General features: G+C 41.3%; 1 protein-coding gene across 1 annotated transcript in view; it reads right to left on the bottom strand.

The window, feature by feature from the left end:
- Nucleotides 1-19189, bottom strand: part of grk6 (G protein-coupled receptor kinase 6) — a 37091-nt gene that overhangs the window by 15847 nt on the left and 2055 nt on the right. The window contains exon 2 of the mRNA XM_037119131.1: nt 12144-12239. Within this exon, the coding sequence (XP_036975026.1) occupies nt 12144-12239 (96 nt within the window). The remainder of the gene's footprint in view (nt 1-12143; nt 12240-19189) is intronic.

The following is a 19189-nucleotide window of genomic DNA, read 5'->3' as shown; positions in this document are numbered from 1 at the left end:
ATCAGACGTTCCATGTATTTTGATCCATAAAAGAGAACATACAGCATGTTATCAGGAATATGATGCAGCAGAAATTTGACTAACAGAAACCTGAGTGACAGAAGGAAACAGTGAACGATGCCCCCGACATATTTATTAATCAAATATGCGCCCACACAACTGTGCTGTTGACACGCTTTATGATACTATTTGCATACATCTGCAGCTCATTCACATCCAGGTTAAAGGTGCTAACTGTCTGTTCACACAAAGTTTTCCAAAGTCTCTGATGGAGTTTACTGCAGACGTATCGTGCAACGTTATATTCGCATACAAAACGTGAACTGTGAGATGAAAAGTGTTCAGAGAATCACTCTGTAAGAATTGATTTTGGATATTAGGTTGAAAAATGTTAACATCTAGATTAAACCTGGTTGAAAATAGAACAATTTTTTTGGAGTTCGATTAAAAGGATTCCTAAAGTTGGACCCTTAAACACGTCCTGAATTAGTTTTATCTCCATTTATTTCACAGTATAATTACAGTCTTACACCCTGTTTTCAAAAAATAAATAAATAAATATAAAACCACATCATCAGCTTAGAAAGTATCGCTGCAGCTCTTCTGCTCTTCTTTTCTTATGCACTCAGCTTTATTGTTGTTATATTTCATCTGTTCTTTTTAATCTATTAATTGCACGAGTCTTTGTTTGACTCTTAAATGTGAATATTTTCTGTTTTTCTTTCCCGTCTTTGTTAGCAAACTAAAGATCTGTGAGTTTTGATCTGTTGTTCAGCCAAAAATATCGAATTTAAAGACATTATTTTGGACTCCATGAATTTGCAGTTGCCATTTTTCATTGTTTGCTTAAGTTGTGTAGACAATTAATAATTGATTAGTCACAAAAATGATCTGTGAATTAATCCAAATATGAATCACTTGCAGCCTTGAAACATTTGTTGTGGTGCTGACGTTGAGGTACTTCATGGCTTTCGCTGCTGCAGAGGTTTAATATGTAATATCTAACATACATCCGGGGTTGTTTGAGTTCATCCGTCCAGCTGTGCTTCACAACAAAAACCTCATCAAGGAAATGTGGATTTGCATCTGTGACTGGATGCAAAACGACTCAGGAAACAAACAAATGTGATTGAGTAACGAGCAGAGAGGTCGTCAAGACGAGGAGAAAAAGAGCAAAACCATGTGAATAAAACCTTTTAATCAGACCGGACCGACTCAGCAACTGTAAAACTCATATCTCAGAATCTGTGCAGGATTTACAGGTGAGTCCAAACTAGAAGAACTCCTCCAGAACAATGGGATTACAAAATATCAAACCCTGCTGCTGCTTTCTGTGTCCGTTTCATTTCTTTTCCAAAAACTTCCAAGATATTTAAAATTACTCTGTGGAGTTTAACTTCTGAACAAAAACACACACGGCATTTACTCATCAGTGAGCAGCTCATTCACTTGCACAGAAAACATTTGCAACATTTACATTTGCATTCACAACATTTGAATATTCCAAAGGTTGACAGCAGACTTCTCCCACACTGGTACACGACCGAGGGCAGAACTGCCAAACGTTAACCTGATAAATCATTAGAATCTGTACAGATGTAATGGGTCAGTAGATTCTTAAAATAAGTACTGATTCCACTTTTGTAAAACTTCAGGACCTGTGAGATCAGGGAAATACAATGATACAGTATTATATTTATCTCATGATTAAGACTTTCTTAAAATGTGGATGTCTTCCAGAAAATTACAGAAACTCACTTAACTGTTCTAATACTTGTTCTTAACCATCATCATGTCTACGTTACTGTAGATTATTTATCAAAAATCTCCCGTTGTTAATATTTCATGAAAGTACCAATGGTCACCACCACAATACTGCTGCAATATCAATGTTAAAGTGGGTTTTTTGATTTAACATCCTCACATTTATTATGTGCTTTCAAGAAGATTCCAAAATATGACGACATCCCAATATTTTAAGAATATATAGAGAAACACAACATTATATTTGTCCCAGCTGTTGTTAAAACCGAGGAACCAGAAGTGAAGCTTAACTCCCAAAACGCTAAATCCTACATTTCCCACAATGCAACCAATGTCACTGTCTCATCGGACCCTCTGGATCACTGATCATTGGCTTTGAGGCCAAACTTGAACATCACGTGATGCAGACTGGCCCTAATAATACTTGTTCCCACGAGCTTTGTTTGAGCGTCACAACAGATAAACGACTTGTTTCACTATCAGATCATTTAACCCTTTCAGGGTGGTGACATCTGGAAAGCATCAGCGTTTGAAGGGCTGGATGAGCTCTACTGTCTTTGGGGATCTTCTGTATGTGCGAAACGCTGCGGTGAGACCGATCGATGAGCCTCGCTGCTCACTTGGCTGCAGCAAAGAAAACCTTTTGTTACTCCACAGAGCCATAAGTGAAGAAGACATCACATAATGTCGGCTTGTTTACTTCTTCTTACTTCCTCCGATTATTCTTTGAAGAGACAAACAGATGAAGAGATAGAGGGAGTCAGAAGTGCAGAGGCCTTGCTCCGGTTTCAAACCCGTGGCATGATAATTTTACTGCGGGGTCCCTGTGGCCTGCGGAGGCAGCAGGAGGCCCGACAGAGGCGTCTTTGTGTAGGTTCTCTGTTTGATGATGTACAGCATGTTCTGTACAGTCCTGGAGCTCCTTTCATGTAACTTCACACCTCCGCTGATGTATTGAGAAAGTCCACTGATCCACGACCTCACAATGAAAGCTCCCAGAACTGAGGGACGTTATAGTTCACGCATGAGTAACCCGTGTGGGATCGACAGCGGAGCTTCATGAACTGTAATAAAGCTAATTTTTGGATACCCCGTCAATGAGGGGTGTTAATTACAGTCGTTTGAATGGGACAACATGACGATTTTCTTGTTGTTGCCTCCAAGATGTCGATCTCTGTTCAGCTTCCTTCCACGGTTTGCTTTATTTCTCTTTCTTTCTGCCTCGGGCTGAAATCTGTCCTGCCGTGTTCGCTCTGCAGCAGGACGTAGGAAGTACGTTGGAGTAGAGTGGAGGGACGAGAGATCATTAGAGGAGAAACGGAGGCGAACAAAGAGGACGTAGCAGAGCAGAACAGAGGAGAGATAAGTGGAGCAGAAAGAAGTCATAAAGTGGGATAAAACAGAGCAGAACCTGACAGAGCGAGGCATCCGTCACCGCGTCAGAGGGGGAGTGACTCAGCAAGCATTAATCTTGAAACAATTAAAGGGGCGTTCCACCCGAGTCGTGCTCGTTTACAGCACCATGGACGTATAACGAGATCTGGATACAGTGTCGGAGTTGCTCAGTGCTGAAAAACCTTCATTTCCTGGGTATACAATGACCCGCAACTTCTGCATCGCTTCCAAACTGTGTGGCTCATGAAACCTTCTGCTGGCTGAGGCTAACTTTTGACCTGGCTCTCCGATAGACACCGTTCGCAAATTAGAGCTTCCTCTAATTTGAAAACGGTGGTAGAGGAATCCCAGAAATTATTTAAAAAGTAAATACAGCATCGCTCATTGACGTGCAAGATTCACGTACATGACTACAGTTGATTGATTGTGATACACTGATTGTTTTGATGTCTCTCTAGAAGGAGACACGTTGAAGTTGAAATGTTGGGAAAGGAAAACATGTTGGATCACAGTTGGCATGATGGACTGTAGTCATTCTAGGGCTCTCATTGGGAGCAGATTAGTCTTAATAATAATCTGATAATAAGCCTCATATCAGACCCAGCCAAACCCACCAATCAATAAATACATTATCTAAACTAAAGATGACTACAGCTGAAACAAACAAGCAGAAAAACTATGAAGCAAAAACTGATGTTCACACAATAAAATCAACATGAGATACATAAAAGTTCACATAAAAACGGGTGTACAAGCAGAGAGGACGCTGCAACAAACAGACTTTAAGTTGTTTGTTTGAGTTTTTCATGGAAAAAAAACTGTGTTGCAACATATGACTCAATGCTTTCTGATCAGACCTGACAGACTGAAATCTGATAAGCAGTGAGCATTTCTTGCAGTTTTACTGTAAAATGAAACCATCATCTTTTAAATTTGTTTTTATTTGCTGCTGATTCATTTTTTTTCTGTGAACCAACTGGTTGCTTCATCTCCAGTGGATACAATCGAAAGTATCTTGCACAAGTCCTGACACAAGTCCGGCGTCTCTGTCTACATTTACAAACTATCTTTGTTCATCACAGGAAATTATTGCTGATCGTGGTTGATCTAAACATCTGTGCCTTTACGCTCAGTTAAACTCCTGCAGCCTCCAGTCTGACTCGCGACCGCAACATAAAGCGTATACAGCGATCAGATCAGTCTCCAGGTCTCAATACTGCAGACTGCAGAAACATATTTCAGTCGAGCTACAGGTAAACTTCCTGGTTGTAGAGCTGCTGTCCACAGTGGACCTGCTTCACTGCAAGATCAAGTTTCTTTAATGAGCTGTAGATGAGGTCCCAGAGCATCGAGCGGGAGGGGCAGGCCGAGCCGGCGTTTATCACGACTACAGATGCCTTTAATTTGCCGTTTGTAGATAAAACAAACACAGCAGCTACATTTCCTGTGCTTCACGAGTCTCTCAGAGAGAGAGACGAAGACTACAGCAGCAATCGCAAAGCAGTAAATTAAAACGAAGAATGACTTCTAGCAGGACACAGTTTATTTCATATCTGTCTTATGATTTACATCAGGCCCCATCACACCTACTCTTCATTCTGACCCTGAACACACCTCAAATAAAGCAGTTTGTGTGACATGTCTGACCCTGGCAGTGCTGCAGTTATGTCATCATAACACTCTTACGTCGTACGGAGAGTTGGACAACCGCCGTCCCGGCGAGGACTTCCTCATCTCTCTTTTAAACTCCGTCCCTCCACCACATCTGCTTTCCTTTGGTTCTTTGAAAGACACAAGTCTGTCAGCATGTGTCAAGACAGATTTCTCTTCGTTCTGAACAGTACTGAGAATACCGTGAGCAGAAGACTTCAAAGGAAATTAGTGTTTGCACTTGTGTAACATCTGGCCTCCGTCTTCAAGGGAACAATCAGTTTTCAGTCCCAGGTAGAAAGACTCTGGGTGGACACGCTCATTTTCACCCCATGTTCATGATATGATGCCGGACAAAATCTGAATCGGCAGATTGAAAAAATAAATCGGAAATGTCGTCACAGTTACGTGAGAGTAAACAGAACTGAAACCACTATAACTTCTCTGAATACATTTGGAGTTTTATTCACGGCATCTGCAGTTTTAGTTTTAGTTGGCTGAACTGCATCCAACACAAAGGAGAAACACTAACAGATCACAGTTATTAGACATCGTTGTGCAAGACAGAAACGCTGCATGTTGCCTGCATGTTATGTAATAATATCTGGTGTAAATACAGAGAGAGAATGAAAAAAAAAAGAAGAGAACAACCTGTTTCTGACAAACCAGGAAGTTGACTGTTTCCTGAATGTCTTTCTCAAGACTCCCTCCCACTCACATCTTTCTTCTGGTTTCATAAAAACTGTCAACAGCCAAATTCAGTGAAAGACTTTCAGAGCTGAATCATGAAGGAGTTCTTCTTTTCTCTAACGTTCTCTTCTTTCTCCACATGTATCAGTGTTTCTTCTCTCCTCCACCCCTCACCGGGACAACAGCTTTTTTTTTTTTTCTAAACGTGTGGTTTTGTGCAGCTACATGTTGAACTTCCTGCCTCCGTGTGTCACAGCGTGTGACTGTACTCATTCAAATCAAAGCTTATTTGCGTCGCACCTTTCAGGGAAGAAGCAGCTCTGTTGTGAAGCTTTGCTGAAGAAGAAAAAAAACTCAAACATCCGCTGCTGATCGCTGAAGCTGCTTCAACCAAACAGAATGTTTCAGCATCAGCAGCAAGACTCCCAGGATGTTCAATCGGCTGCTCAGACTTGGTGTCAACATGCATCCTGAGCGATCGGATCACAAGTGGACCTGGTGTGAACACCATCAAGGGCACAACAACAGAAGGCGCCACAACAACAGGAACAGAACGGTTCTCTTAACCTGCCTGTGTTAGCAGCAGGTGTTGGAGAACACACTGCAGACTCCCTTTACAAATTGCATGATTTTAGGAGTTGTTGTGCAAAAGAAGAACAACTTGTGTTTTGTGTGCTGTGTCACGGCAAATAAAATAATCATTCATGCCTTCCCGTAAATTCGACATTAAATGTAATACATTCAGTTGTTTCTCTTCTAATGAAAACTGTCAGTTTGTTGCAGTGCCGCTGTGCAAGTCTGCTTTCTACCACGCAGTTTTAACTGGATTCATTATTGACACTAACTATACGAAAGCAAACAACATTTTCTTGTCAAATTTTACAAATACAATAAACGGTAACCAACTAAAGCTACTTCTTTGACGTCTGTGGAGTACGGCCCCAGACAATTTTGTGAGTTGTTGCGTCAGGAGAAAATTCACAAACATTGTGAAACATCAAATCCAACTCATTATTAGTCATTAGGGCCTCTTTGTCAATTTCGGCAAATGTTCTTTGTCCGGCGATGTAGACGTCTATCCAGAGAGAGAAGAAGAAGTGAGCTCCAATCATGTTAATGCCAGGTGTGAACCGACTGGCCCTGAAGCTGTTTACTCTTATTTATGTGAAAACCTGTAAATACATGTTGGAAACCAGACGTGCAGAGGGGCAGATCAGTCTGTAAAGTATCTCTGGGAAGTCCGCTGGGTGCTTTGGTTCTTTTTTTCCCCCCTCTTGAATGCTCTTGTCCTCATTTTCTTTCTTTTTTTAGACCATTTCATAAGTTGGCTACATAACTTTGTTCAAATTCTAATGACATTAAATCACTAAGAATGAGTCTAGTGAGGACCAGCCTGAGTGATGCTGCACACATGGAAACTTATGTCATGCAGGTCAAAGAAGTTAAGTTCTATAAAGTTAAGCTCATGGGACCCAGGGTCAGGGGCCAGATCCGGCCTGTGAGACAGTTTCATAAGAAAGTGTGCCAACTGTAAATATTTTGCACAACTTAAGGCCCCACAGCCTACAAATCATAAGAGAATTAGGTCGGTATCAGCAGCACCTGATACCGGATCAGTAACGTGCAACAGAAAACCACAAAGTACCTCAAAATCATAATTTAATACAGAACTTGAGTGAATGTATGTAGGAGTTACTAGTTTCTCCTCTGCTCTGTTGGCTGCAGGATAAGAGGCGGATACTAAAGACAGAATCAGGTCCAAAATGAAAGTGAATATTTTCATTTCTGTCGATGGATAGATGGATACTTTATTGATCCAGAGGGACATTTAGACATCCAGTGGCTCATACGACGCGTACATAACACTAAAGCTTGTAAATCACAAGTTTCATCACGATATGATAACATATCGATTCTTTGGACAATGATACGATATTAGACCATATCAATTTTGATTCAATACAGTGGCCTGCGATCGATTAACACAATCATATCAACTCATTTAAAGCAACTAAAATATGACTTAACAGTTTTATTACTGAACTCTTCAGTAGAAATATTACTTCATCAGTGGTTCTCAACGATGGTGATATGATCATTAAATCGGTCTGGATCAACGTGTCGTAACACCCCTACAACACACAAACACAGTGAGCAGTGAAGTGATAGTCGAGCCACCAGAACCACTAACTGGACCTGGGTTCAACAGTGCTCCTGGAGAAGTTACCACACAGTAAAGGGAAGGTACTAGCTACTTATTTATTATATGTACTTGTGGATTAATTGGTGTAAAAGTCTAAAAACACGTATTACGTATAATCTCTCCTCTGTGGCTCCAACCTGCCTCCAGTCTGCCCGTCGCCACACTGAACCTAAAGGCAGCACAGGGTTTATCACCGGTCCTCATCAGCCGGGCCCTTAATGCATCTTCTTTAATGGCCAGTGTTTCTAACAATGTGGCCTGTGTGTTTACTCCGTGCATACTCCACGTATGGACGACACAAACTGACCTCCAACGGGTGGGAACGCTGATGTAAACCTAATAACTGTGGTGACATTTCACATCACACAGACATCACATGCTGCTCTGGTTAAACTGAATAGGGTCAAACCAGTTGATTGGTTTAGAGCAGAACACACACACACACACACACACACACATATTTCTTACCTCACTGTAAAATGGCGGTCATGATACTGTCTTATCTTATAGTTTTCAGGTGTACTAATTTGGATGCAACGTATCTGTTAAATGCCTGTTTTAGTGATGAGCTGCAGGTCTTGTTTGTAGAGATGGAAACAGATATTTTCATACTCACGATGCAAAACTTTTATAATCTTAAGTTTCATTCTTCAAGTCTTCACTTCATCATTTTAATCCTTTTATTCATTTGAGTAAAACTGTGTCACGATTATCACATGAACTGTTGAGCACCGGCCAGAAATGTGTTCTGTGAGGTCACATAAAGTTTGAACTTTGACCGACATAATCAATAGTGACCTTTAACCTTCGACCACCAAAATCCAATCAGTTCATCCTTGAGACAACGTGGACGTTTTTGCCAAATTTGAAGACGTTTCCTCCAGGTGCTCTCGAGACATGGAAACATAAACCATAAAACTTTGACGTACAGCAGTGATCCTGGATCGTCCTGACACTCACATTCTTGACATTCCTGCACTTCTCACAGACTCGGGCTGGATGTGGATCTAGAAAGTCCTGAACTGATCTGCAGGATTGGAGGCCCGACACCTTCTCCACCCCCTCAAACCAGAGCAACAAGCAGCAACATGAATATAATCCCCCACTGGCTTCCCACAACAGTTCACGTGTCTCATGCTCTCTGCCTCTCGTTCACACTGAAGCCTCTTCTTCACTTCCTGGATGTGGTTTACGATCATCAAAGCAGCAGCTTTATCAGCGCTCGACATTATCACAGACTTGTATTGTACGCTACAGCACGGTAGCTGCCGAGCTGCACAAAGCCATAAAACAACCGGAGAGGAGAACATGACAGAGGTTGTTTTGTTCAGGACGTGTTGTGTGTGTGAGCGCCCAGCAGAAAAAGCCCAACAGCTGAATAAAACCAGTTATAAAAAAGCTCTTTATCTCATAACAACCGGTGTCTTTTACGTAAGAGTCGTGCAGTAAGAGAGCTGTGACTTCTTCTTAAATCAGCACAAAAGAGCAGTTGTGCCATCAGGTCTGAGATGGCTTTAAAAAGAATATTAATGATGCCGATCCAACTAAAAATAAATGTTTTATTCAATATTGCATTAGGCTTGATTGAATTAAAAGGGGCACTAAATCATATTTGTGTGTTAATGTTCCCTTCATCTCATCGCTGCACTTTCACCTCCATCCTCTCCTGCGTCTGTATCGGACTTCTTCTATCTGCTCCGGTATCATAAACTCTGAGCCGTCACCTGTTAAAATGAAAGTAACAATACTGCCGTTTGAAACAGCAAAAACAAAAGTCTGCTTCCTCTTTTACTGCACCGGCCACAGTTTCCTCTGCGGTGCCACTTGAGCAAGACTAGTTTTTCGCTCCAGCCTGTGTGCATTCAGAGATACCATGTGCTAGATTCTTTTTTTCCTGAACTGCATGAAGGATTTGCTCTTCACCAAAAGAAATAAAAAGGAGTTAAGTCAGGACAGATTTTTATCTGCTAGTCTTTGAACCGAGCGCCAAGCGTGACAGCTAAATTAGAGTTTTTCCGTGTGTGCACATGACAGAGCAGCTGAGAGTTCTCTTGGAGAAACGGGAAAGAAAAAGTGAAAAGGAAAAAAAAACAGAAGTTAGAACAACGTTCAGGTCTCAGACGGGAAGCAGTGGAAGCGATTACAAAAGACGACTTTTTCCTTTATATAACGTAAATTCTGATGTTTAATGTTGCAATTTTATCTTTAGTTTAATCTCCATGTTTGATTGTTCTTGTTTAAATCCTCTTGAATTAACTGATTTTATTGCTTTTAATTTGATTGTTTTTTGTTTTATTATGCACCTCAATCAGTCGATGACAAAAGAAGCACTGTTAAATAAAACTAAGGAAAAATATCATAAAATTAATTGATGACTGTATTTTAAAATGTAAATTAATCAAGTGTAATCATTTGGTTTGTGATTCCTGCTGAGTTTTTCACATGTAAACGTATTTTGATCCAAAAGTTCTGGAGATAATTGGTTGTACTTTCCCCTCCTGGTTTCAAATCTGCAGCTTTTACATGAAAGTTGAGACCAACAGGTTGATCCTGATGAAACAGACTGACAAGACTGATCAAAAAGTAAAGTGTCAGTACCAAAGAAGCCAGTTGAGCCACTGTGGTAAAACATATCTGAAACAAGCCAGTCTCTGCGGACGCTGAGAAGACGTAAACGTTAGAGACTTTGCCAAGGTTTTCTAAACGTCTTTTCATTGTACATTACTGACGTCTGAGTGACGTCCTGTCAGGGTTTAAAATGAAAGTTTTTATGTCTTTTAGGCATCTTTTTAACTTCAATTCCAGCTTCTTGAAAGTTTTTACGACAGCTAAATTTAACTGGACTAACAGCTAGTGTCATGTTTTCTTGATCTGCACGTAAACAGAATCAAAAAAGCAACAGTTAATGAAGTACAGCGCAGATGTTCTCCTGGTTATGAGTGTGACATGATGTCTGCTGCTGAGTATCATGGACACGCAGCGCAGCGATGACTTGGTGTCTATTTTTGTGAGGCCACATGGAGGAAATGAAAAATCAACACTGATCATGTAAACTCAGTGAAACATTATACATTGATTAGATCACGTTTCAGTATCTGTTCATCCAGAAATAGCCGAGCTATGTGACTGAAGTGCTGGAGGACACGGCGTGTTGTGTGCTTGTTTTGTTTTCTGAAGTGTTTTGAGCCTCAGGCCACACCGTACAAACATCCTCCGTTCAAATCAAGAATATTACGGCTGATTCGCTCAATAAAAAAAGAGCTATACATAGAGTTAGCAAATTATACAGTACATGAATATCCCATGTTTCCCCTACATAGAGAAAAAGACTTGTGAAAATCATCCTGCATGAAATTATAGTTTTAGGGTGAATTTTCCCTTTAAGTTTTCATTTGTGACCTCTCTGCAAGTGAAGAAAGCAATGTGCCTTATATTTATAGTATTTATATTAAATCTGTTGATCAGTTATCTGCACACACACACACACACACACACACACACACACACACACACACTGGATGTAAGTGTCTGTATCTGTGCATCTATACAATTCAAGCTTGTTGTGTAAAATATTGCACATATAGCGTCTCAGATGCAGCTGCTAATCTCTGTTTATTACAGTAAAATCAAACATTTGTACGTTTGACGAGGAAGACATGATTTTTCTGTGCAGTTTAAAGGGTTATATACAGAATAGTTTAAAGGTGCACTGCATAGATTTGGGGGGGGGGACATTTCAATCAGAAGAGAAAAATCTTTATTGGTTGATTTCTGTTACGACGCAGTTTCATACTATTTTTGCTTTGTTTGTATGTGGCGGACCCTGCCACCTTTCTATCTTCAAACAGTGTTCCCGCACCTTATTTTCCTCTGAGAACAGCCTGTTTATTCACTACATGGTGCCCATTTAGAGCATTTTGGCACTCCAGAGAAAACTGCAATTAATCTAATTAAAAGCCTCAGGTGATGTCACTCAGAGGCTAAGCTGCATTGTGGGTAATGTAGGCACCGGAGCACTTACACACCAAACCATTCAATTCGGTTAGTGTCACCAGTTAGTGTCTACACAGCGATACCACACGTGTTTGCCATTAAGTTTCAGTTTTGACCTTTGGAGGGGAAACCGTCTGGGCACCCCTGCTGCCGAGGAACCACAAAACAGACTGTGTGCCAAAAAAGGAGTGTCACAGGATTTAAAAAAAATTCACATTTACTGCTCCTCCGGACCTCAAAGTAAAGATCTTGACGATAAGTGTGTCTGGTGATCGCTACACAAGATTTGTTTAGCTGAAGGGGTGTTAAAGTAGAGCAACAACTAATTCGTCCTTGACAGAATGAGTTCAAATCAGTTCCAAAGGCCTCGACACAGACAACACCACAAATACTTTCACAGCCAGTGAGATGAGACTTCCTCTCCTGTACAAGACGGCGAGTTTCTTACCTGTGGTTTGTCGCAGCTCTTCACACAGACTTATGTGGGGGAACTGCAGCAGCTGCTTCCATTTCTTACTCTTTCCTTTTCTGTTCCCGCCGCCTCCTGGAAGACAAACAGTTTGGGTTTTAAAACCTCGAGTCCAAGGAAGATGTTTAAATTTGGTGTCCGAAGAAAAGCAGGACAGAAACCGAGTGGTTTTAAACGTCTCAACTCAGCAGCAGAGTAATAAACAACAGGCTGGTCCTGAAGAACATGTAAGAAGTGACATTAACAGTCCAGTCGTCTCCATCTGGACGCTATTTTTACAGAGTACAGATGGACTGATGCTGAGCTTCCTCACATGGAGCGGCAACTATAACCTGAAGCTCAATATCAGCAAAACCAATGAGCTTGTGGCGGATGACAAGGCTTCAAATATGGATGCTGCTGCAGATTCTAACACATGGAGGCTTCACACACTCGTTCAACCCGACAGCACACAAGATCTCTACAATCAGCGCAGCTTTGAGACAGACTGAAGATCAGTGTTATCGATTCAGTGTCCGACATCTCCCCTTCTGTTCCAGAGTTATTGTGTTACAGCCAGAAAAGTGTTTTTGTTGCACCTTTTGGATATACAGTGTTTTAACTTTGACATTTCATCAGACACATTGTGCCAGAATTGAGTTTTGGCACTTTATCAGTTCATTCTTAAGGGTGAGAGGAGATGAAGCTGCACAAGTGTCTCTAAACAATATCGTGACAACCGGCGCTGTACGATCAACACTGATCCTTCGTGATTTACTATCTGTTTGTTTTGTATTTGACGCAGCGAGGAGGATGTGGGTGCATGACATAATCCTTAGGAGACAAAAATACATCGAATATTATCGCAGAGGCCAGGAAAAAGAAAAACAGTGTTGGTGATGTCACCAGCACCTTTTGGAAAAGTTGAGATTTTCGACTCAAGGCTCACGGAGACGCTCGGAGATGGACCACCTGTAAACAGTACACCTCCAACCTGCACTGTCACTGGCATGGAAACATAAAAATATTAAAAAGAAAAGCTGTGAATGCAAAGTTAGAGGTAGAAGTACAAAGTAAAGTCCAACCGATGTACCTATATGCTGGTTAAAGTGAAAAAATATCCTGCCTCCGTTACAGATCTTTGTTTTGTGTGTGATAACCATATTTCAGTGATCACTGTGTGTGTATCTGCTGATGTAGCCAGGTGTATATAATACCTGATATCAGCATCGGCCCCAAAAATCAAGTGTTGTTTTGTCTCAGGTACAAAGCAGCATGAACTGGAAATACTCAAAACTCTACTCGACTTAATGTACTAAGTTACAATCCACCAACAACCTGTTCACAAAGTCACACTGTGAAGACTCTTTGAGGTGAATTAAAGTTGTTAGGTAAAGTTTATGAGTTTAAAGTTATGTTTTGCCTCACAGGGAATCACAGTAAGTCACTGAAAGTGTCCTCACAAGGACAGAACATGGCGGTGTGTTCAGGTGCAGCCACACAGCCCTGTTTTCTTGAGAAACTGCAGAACAAAAGAGCGAACGTCACTCGAGCAAATCCGAACAAAAGAGAAACCAGAGGAAGTTCCTGTCATCTCTGCGCTCGTACTCCGGCTGATACTCTCCACAGTGATGCATTCACCAACACCGCAACACCGGAGAACAAGAGCCAACACGATGCTCGCTGTATCACGTTTAAATCTCTGTCAAGTCCATGCAAGTGAAATATAACTAAATCAGTAGGTGTGGGTTATTTTGGAGGGGGGGGAGTCTGGATTACTTGGAAGTTCAAGCAAATTATGATGTAGGCGCTCCTTCCTCTCTCGCTCTCTGTAAACATCTCACTGAGCATCTGTCACAGCTCATTCTTATGAACATTAAACATGGCGGTGCTGTGACATATCTGTACAACCGACTGCTTTTAGAAATGATCCAGGATCAAACAAACGGAGAAGGAGCAGCTCATGTATGTACTGATAACACAGAGATGTTGTGAACACAGACCTCGCCGTGTCTTCTGACGAGGAGAAAGTCGATACCACGCTTCAGGATTTGCTATTCAAATACTGCCAGGCAGCTGCTACTCAGACATGCCCGAGTTAACATGAATCATTGTCATCGTACAAACAAGATGTTTTGTTGGAGTCCGGGAAACAGACGATAGCATCAGCCGCAGAATTACTGATAAGCTGACTGATGAGAGAGAAAACGAGATCCCTGATGTCCGTCCTGTGCATTAGTGGAAATGTAAATGAAGACAAATGGCACGAGAATACAACGTGTCTGTCGGTATACTGATTCTCCACAATTAGCCTGAAATCATCCCACGTGCATCACAGCAGACGGAGAGAGGACACTCACACGCTGGAGGTCGAAGGTGTCGTTTGGAATTTAAAGGCTGTTTAACCAAAAGTGCGTGACAGGATGAACTATAAGTTCAGCCCAACATCAACATAATAAAACCACGTCACGCCAAATGAAATGTCCTTACATGTACTTTTTCCTGCCAGCGTGCCTCTTAATGTCTCTACGTGTATAATTATTAAGTATTTATACACGTAGAGACATTGAGAGATGCCCTGTGGAGTTTTTGTTCAAACAAAGACGGTTATTTTTACATTCAGCCTTATTCACTGTTCATCGTGTTCATCCTGAGGCCTGACAGACCTGATGAATAATGGGTTACGACTAACGACCATTTTATACAGTATTATAGATTAAAGGTCCAATAAAGTAGAAAGTTATTCCCATGTCAGTTTTGATTATAAAGATTGCCTTGTTGCTATATAAATACAGTTATTATAGTCGTGAATACAGAGTGCTCAGGATGAATGGAGGAGTGAAGGAGCTGCTCTGTAGTCTGGTGGCGCGGCACTAAAACAAAGTTCACTTTGTTTCATCCTCGTCATATTACAGTTCGAGGGAATCAACAAAAAAGGAGTCTTGTAAGTTCCCATGAAGTCAGAATCAATGCTTAAATTTTTATGATGTTTAAAAAGGTTCGTCTGAAGGTATTTTTCCGAGGGCCAACTCCCTGAAAATCTATAAAACTCTCTGATGACTCATCCTGCACTCTGGGGCGTATACAAAGACACAGCTCTCTAACTTTATCCACTGATTTGTGTGAAACTGGATCATACTTTATAAATAAACTATTTTCTTCTGCTCTGTCTCAGCTCTGAACAGATAGTTTAACATGTCGCTAATGTAACGGCTAACTGTTGTTAACCAGCAGCCTCATAATCAACACCTTCAAGAACGATGGAGGCCAGTGTCAGCACCCAGGGGATTCATGGAGTTTATACCACTAGCATTGTTGCTACAGTGATCGCTAACTGCTGCTACTTGAAGATGCTGTCAGCTGGTGAGCGAGTGAGCGGTCACCTCAGTACTGCACTCACTGTCGTCAAACTGGAGGGAGTGTTGTCCTGTCACCAGTCCAGGTAAAGATGGTGGACTGATGGCTCCATGAGGGGGAAACTTCCATTTGCTGTCCACTGACTGATCATTTGTTGAATCATTTGTCAGATTGATAGTAAAAGCGTGTCCACAACTTCCACCACTGTGACAGAATATACCAGGGAGCAAAAACACAACTGACTGATGCCTTCAGGGACATTTTTAACATAATCGCCACATCCGTATCATTAACCAGTCTCTGAAGGAGAGTCTAAATGCCTCCTCCCCCCGCTGCACTCTTTCTGTCAGGAAGGGTTTTGAGCACCTGGTCGTGACGTCTAATAAAGACTCTTTGACAACAAACACACCTCCATCCCAAAGAGTCCGGTGGTGAAACAACAAATGAGCACAAGTGCTTCTGAAATACCAGTTAAAATCTTCAGCAGTTCATCAACTAAGCTGTGCTGTTTTTTTCTGAGCTATTTAAGGGAATAAGGGAAAGTCAACAGCATCGTAAAACAGGTTATAAAGTGACTAAAGCTAACAGGCAGCGCCTTGTACTCGAAGGAAAGCAGCACCACAACAAACATGTTAAGGCATCGCTCGAAGGAATGACAAACGCTAAGTTAATTCAGAGGAAAACTCATTGCATTCAGAACATCCAGTCATTTTAAAGAGAGAAACATTATGATTGTGTTGGTTATTATGCTGCCTTCAGGTCACGTGGGATTTGAAAAGGGACGATGGGAAAAATCCCCGTCTTTACGACTTCAGAGTGGTCCCATCATCAGACGACTGTGTGACTGAAGAGCCAGTCATGTGAGGTTTAAAAATACTGTGCATTGTCAATATGACACTATAGACAATCAATAAGCGGTTAACGATCTTGAACTCTGCTCTGTTCATTACTTCCGACAGCAGGGGAACACTGGGTCAGCTGTCCCAGGCCCTGAGCCACAGGAGGGCCCAAACGCTCCTTCAAATAATCTCACATCATTAAAATAATGGTATGAGATTAAGGGCCTTTAGAGGTCATCATGTCCTGAACACAAGCAAGACTACCGCCAGCAGCGGCCATTACAACTTGGTTGTGAACATGAATCCAGGCAGCAACTAACAATTATAACCAGTGTTTGTTTGCTTGTTGGTTGGTTGGTTTGTCAGCAGGATTACACAAAACCTACTGAATGGATTTCAGTGAAACTTGGATGGAGGATGAGTCAGAACAGACCACATTAACTTTTGGAACAGGGACCGATCCAGGAATTATTCTTCTCTCTGCCCTTAACCTTCTCAGAGAGGACATTTTCATTTCATTTCATGTGGAATCTATATGAATAAATTACAATTTCCTAATAAAAATAAATTCTACTTCCATAACACGTAGAGGACGCAGGGCTGCCGGGTCTGATATTGGATTAAGAGTGGTTTTCATTATCAACCTGCAGATTATTTTTAAAGTAACGTCCTCAGATTGCATCTTTTGTCCAACCATCAGTCTAAAACTCTAAAGACTCTTTGTTTGCCGTCACAGATGTAGAAGAGAGCAGGTTTAGATTTTATATTTTTGGTTGGAAAATGAATAATTGATATAGTTTAGATCAGATAGTAAAATCACAGCTTCTCTAATTTGAACCTGTACTTCATAAAGGTCAGGCTGTTGTACAGTTTTGTGTTTGGACAACTGCAGAAAGAAGAAATAACACTTTCTTCCTCTTAGTGAAAGATTTTAGTTCACAGCAGTTCAGTGACTGAGTCAGATGTCGTATAAACAGTATTATCTAACACAAGAAACACTACAAATGGGTCAGTAGTTCTACATTCAGCCGAACAAGTCTGGAGGAAAAGATCCAACCCGAGCTGTTGTTCCCCCTCGTGGTTCAAACAAACGGGAGAAAGAAATACGTCGAGAGAAAAGTACACTCTGATAGATTTACTGGTCGGTATTTAGAGGTCATCGCTGAACTGCTATGCACTTTTTCATGACGTCAGCCACATTATCCTTCATGTACATGAGCCAAAGTAGGTCACAGTGGCTGCATATATAAACTTACAGCTGGAATCTTTTAATACAGATGTTCAGTTGTTGAACAGAAGACACAGAAATGTTTTGTAGCTTTCATTAACTGACCTCTTGAGCTCTATGATGAACATATGAGCTGCATCTTTACTCAGTGCTGCCGTATCTTTGATGCGTGGAATATTTGCACATTTGTTTGGAATAACCTTGACCGAAAATAAAGATATTCGTTCCTCCATTTACAGATGTTTTTCAGCCCTGAGTAGCTCAAGCAGGTCGAACTTTCAGGCAGCGGTTACAACCTGCAACAGTCAAAGTGAGGATAGTTCTCTCTGGCCCAATCCCATCATGCCTTGCTCCTGCCACTTAGCCCTCACACCTCAGGGTAGACTGCTGTTGACTCCTGTTTGATTTGATTCTTTCAATGTACTTTTTGGTCCCTTCTCTTCATAACAACCATTAAATAATTGTTACTTGTGTGCTGATGTCTAAGTAGCTGGCTAATGTTAAGTTGTTATTTCTGATTTGTGCATGACAGTTACAGAAGTTACAGTAATTAAAGTCGAGCAGTGAAGTTGCTGCACTTTGTGCTGCTCCTCTAATATCAGTGCAGACTGTAAGTACAGGAGCACAGGATGCTAATGTTAGCCTTTAAAGCACCGCTATGGACCTTCTTCACAGCAGCCATTATGACATATAACAGTAGGGTAAACACAGGCGTTTTCGTGATACTAATTAAGATTCTGTTCCATTCAGGTCAAACGGAAACCTTCAGTAACTGTCATTAATCAAACCTGTGTTTACCCTCTACTTCATGTCAATATGGCTGCTGTGAAAAAGGTCTACTTGCCAGCTAATGAAGTGTTGTTCTTATATACTGGATGACTTGATTGACAGCGTGAAGCTGCGAACAGATTGCGAGCGCCAACGCTTTTCATCGGCAAGTGGTATTTTGATAATATCAGGGTTGCCACGCTAACACAAGACAAATCACCACAGCTGAAGACGCCATATCATTTACATCGATGCCATCAGCGATGATGCACGAGGGTTTTAAGGGCTGTTACATTTCATAAGAGCAGATTTCTACCTGTGCTGTGAGAGGCGAGGGGACACAAGAAAATGAGGGGTAGTGGAAAAAACTGGAAATGGGATTTAACCCCCAATGTAGCCTGACAGGCGAAAACCAGGTGGGTAAAAGCAGCTATAATTTTCAGCTCCAGAACAAACTGTGTGATTCTGATCAGTTCTGCTGGTCTCACTGAACACAGGTTTGTGAGTTTAATGAGAAAATCAGTGTGAAACCACTTCAACAGTTTTAGTTTGACTGTCTAAAATGACACCTGTTGCCCATCAAATCCACTTCCTGTCCTTCATTTCAGTGTATAATATTGGTGTCGCACTCTGATTTTCTGAGGTTCAAACTGTTTCCTGCAGTTGTCAACATGGGAAGTTGCCTAACGCTGCCTGCTGTAAAGGAAAACTCCACCCAAAAAAACTGTAACGCCATCTAAAATGCTTCTGTTCCAGACAACATTTTTTCTTCATACAGATCTCATCTTTATCCTTCAGCGACTGTGACGGAAGGGGATCCAAAAGAAATCCATGACAGAGGCGACAAAGACACC

Source organism: Acanthopagrus latus, chromosome 13 (genome assembly GCF_904848185.1).
Source record: "Acanthopagrus latus isolate v.2019 chromosome 13, fAcaLat1.1, whole genome shotgun sequence".
NCBI lineage: Eukaryota > Metazoa > Chordata > Actinopteri > Spariformes > Sparidae > Acanthopagrus > Acanthopagrus latus.
This window is presented reverse-complemented; position numbering and strand designations above follow the sequence as displayed.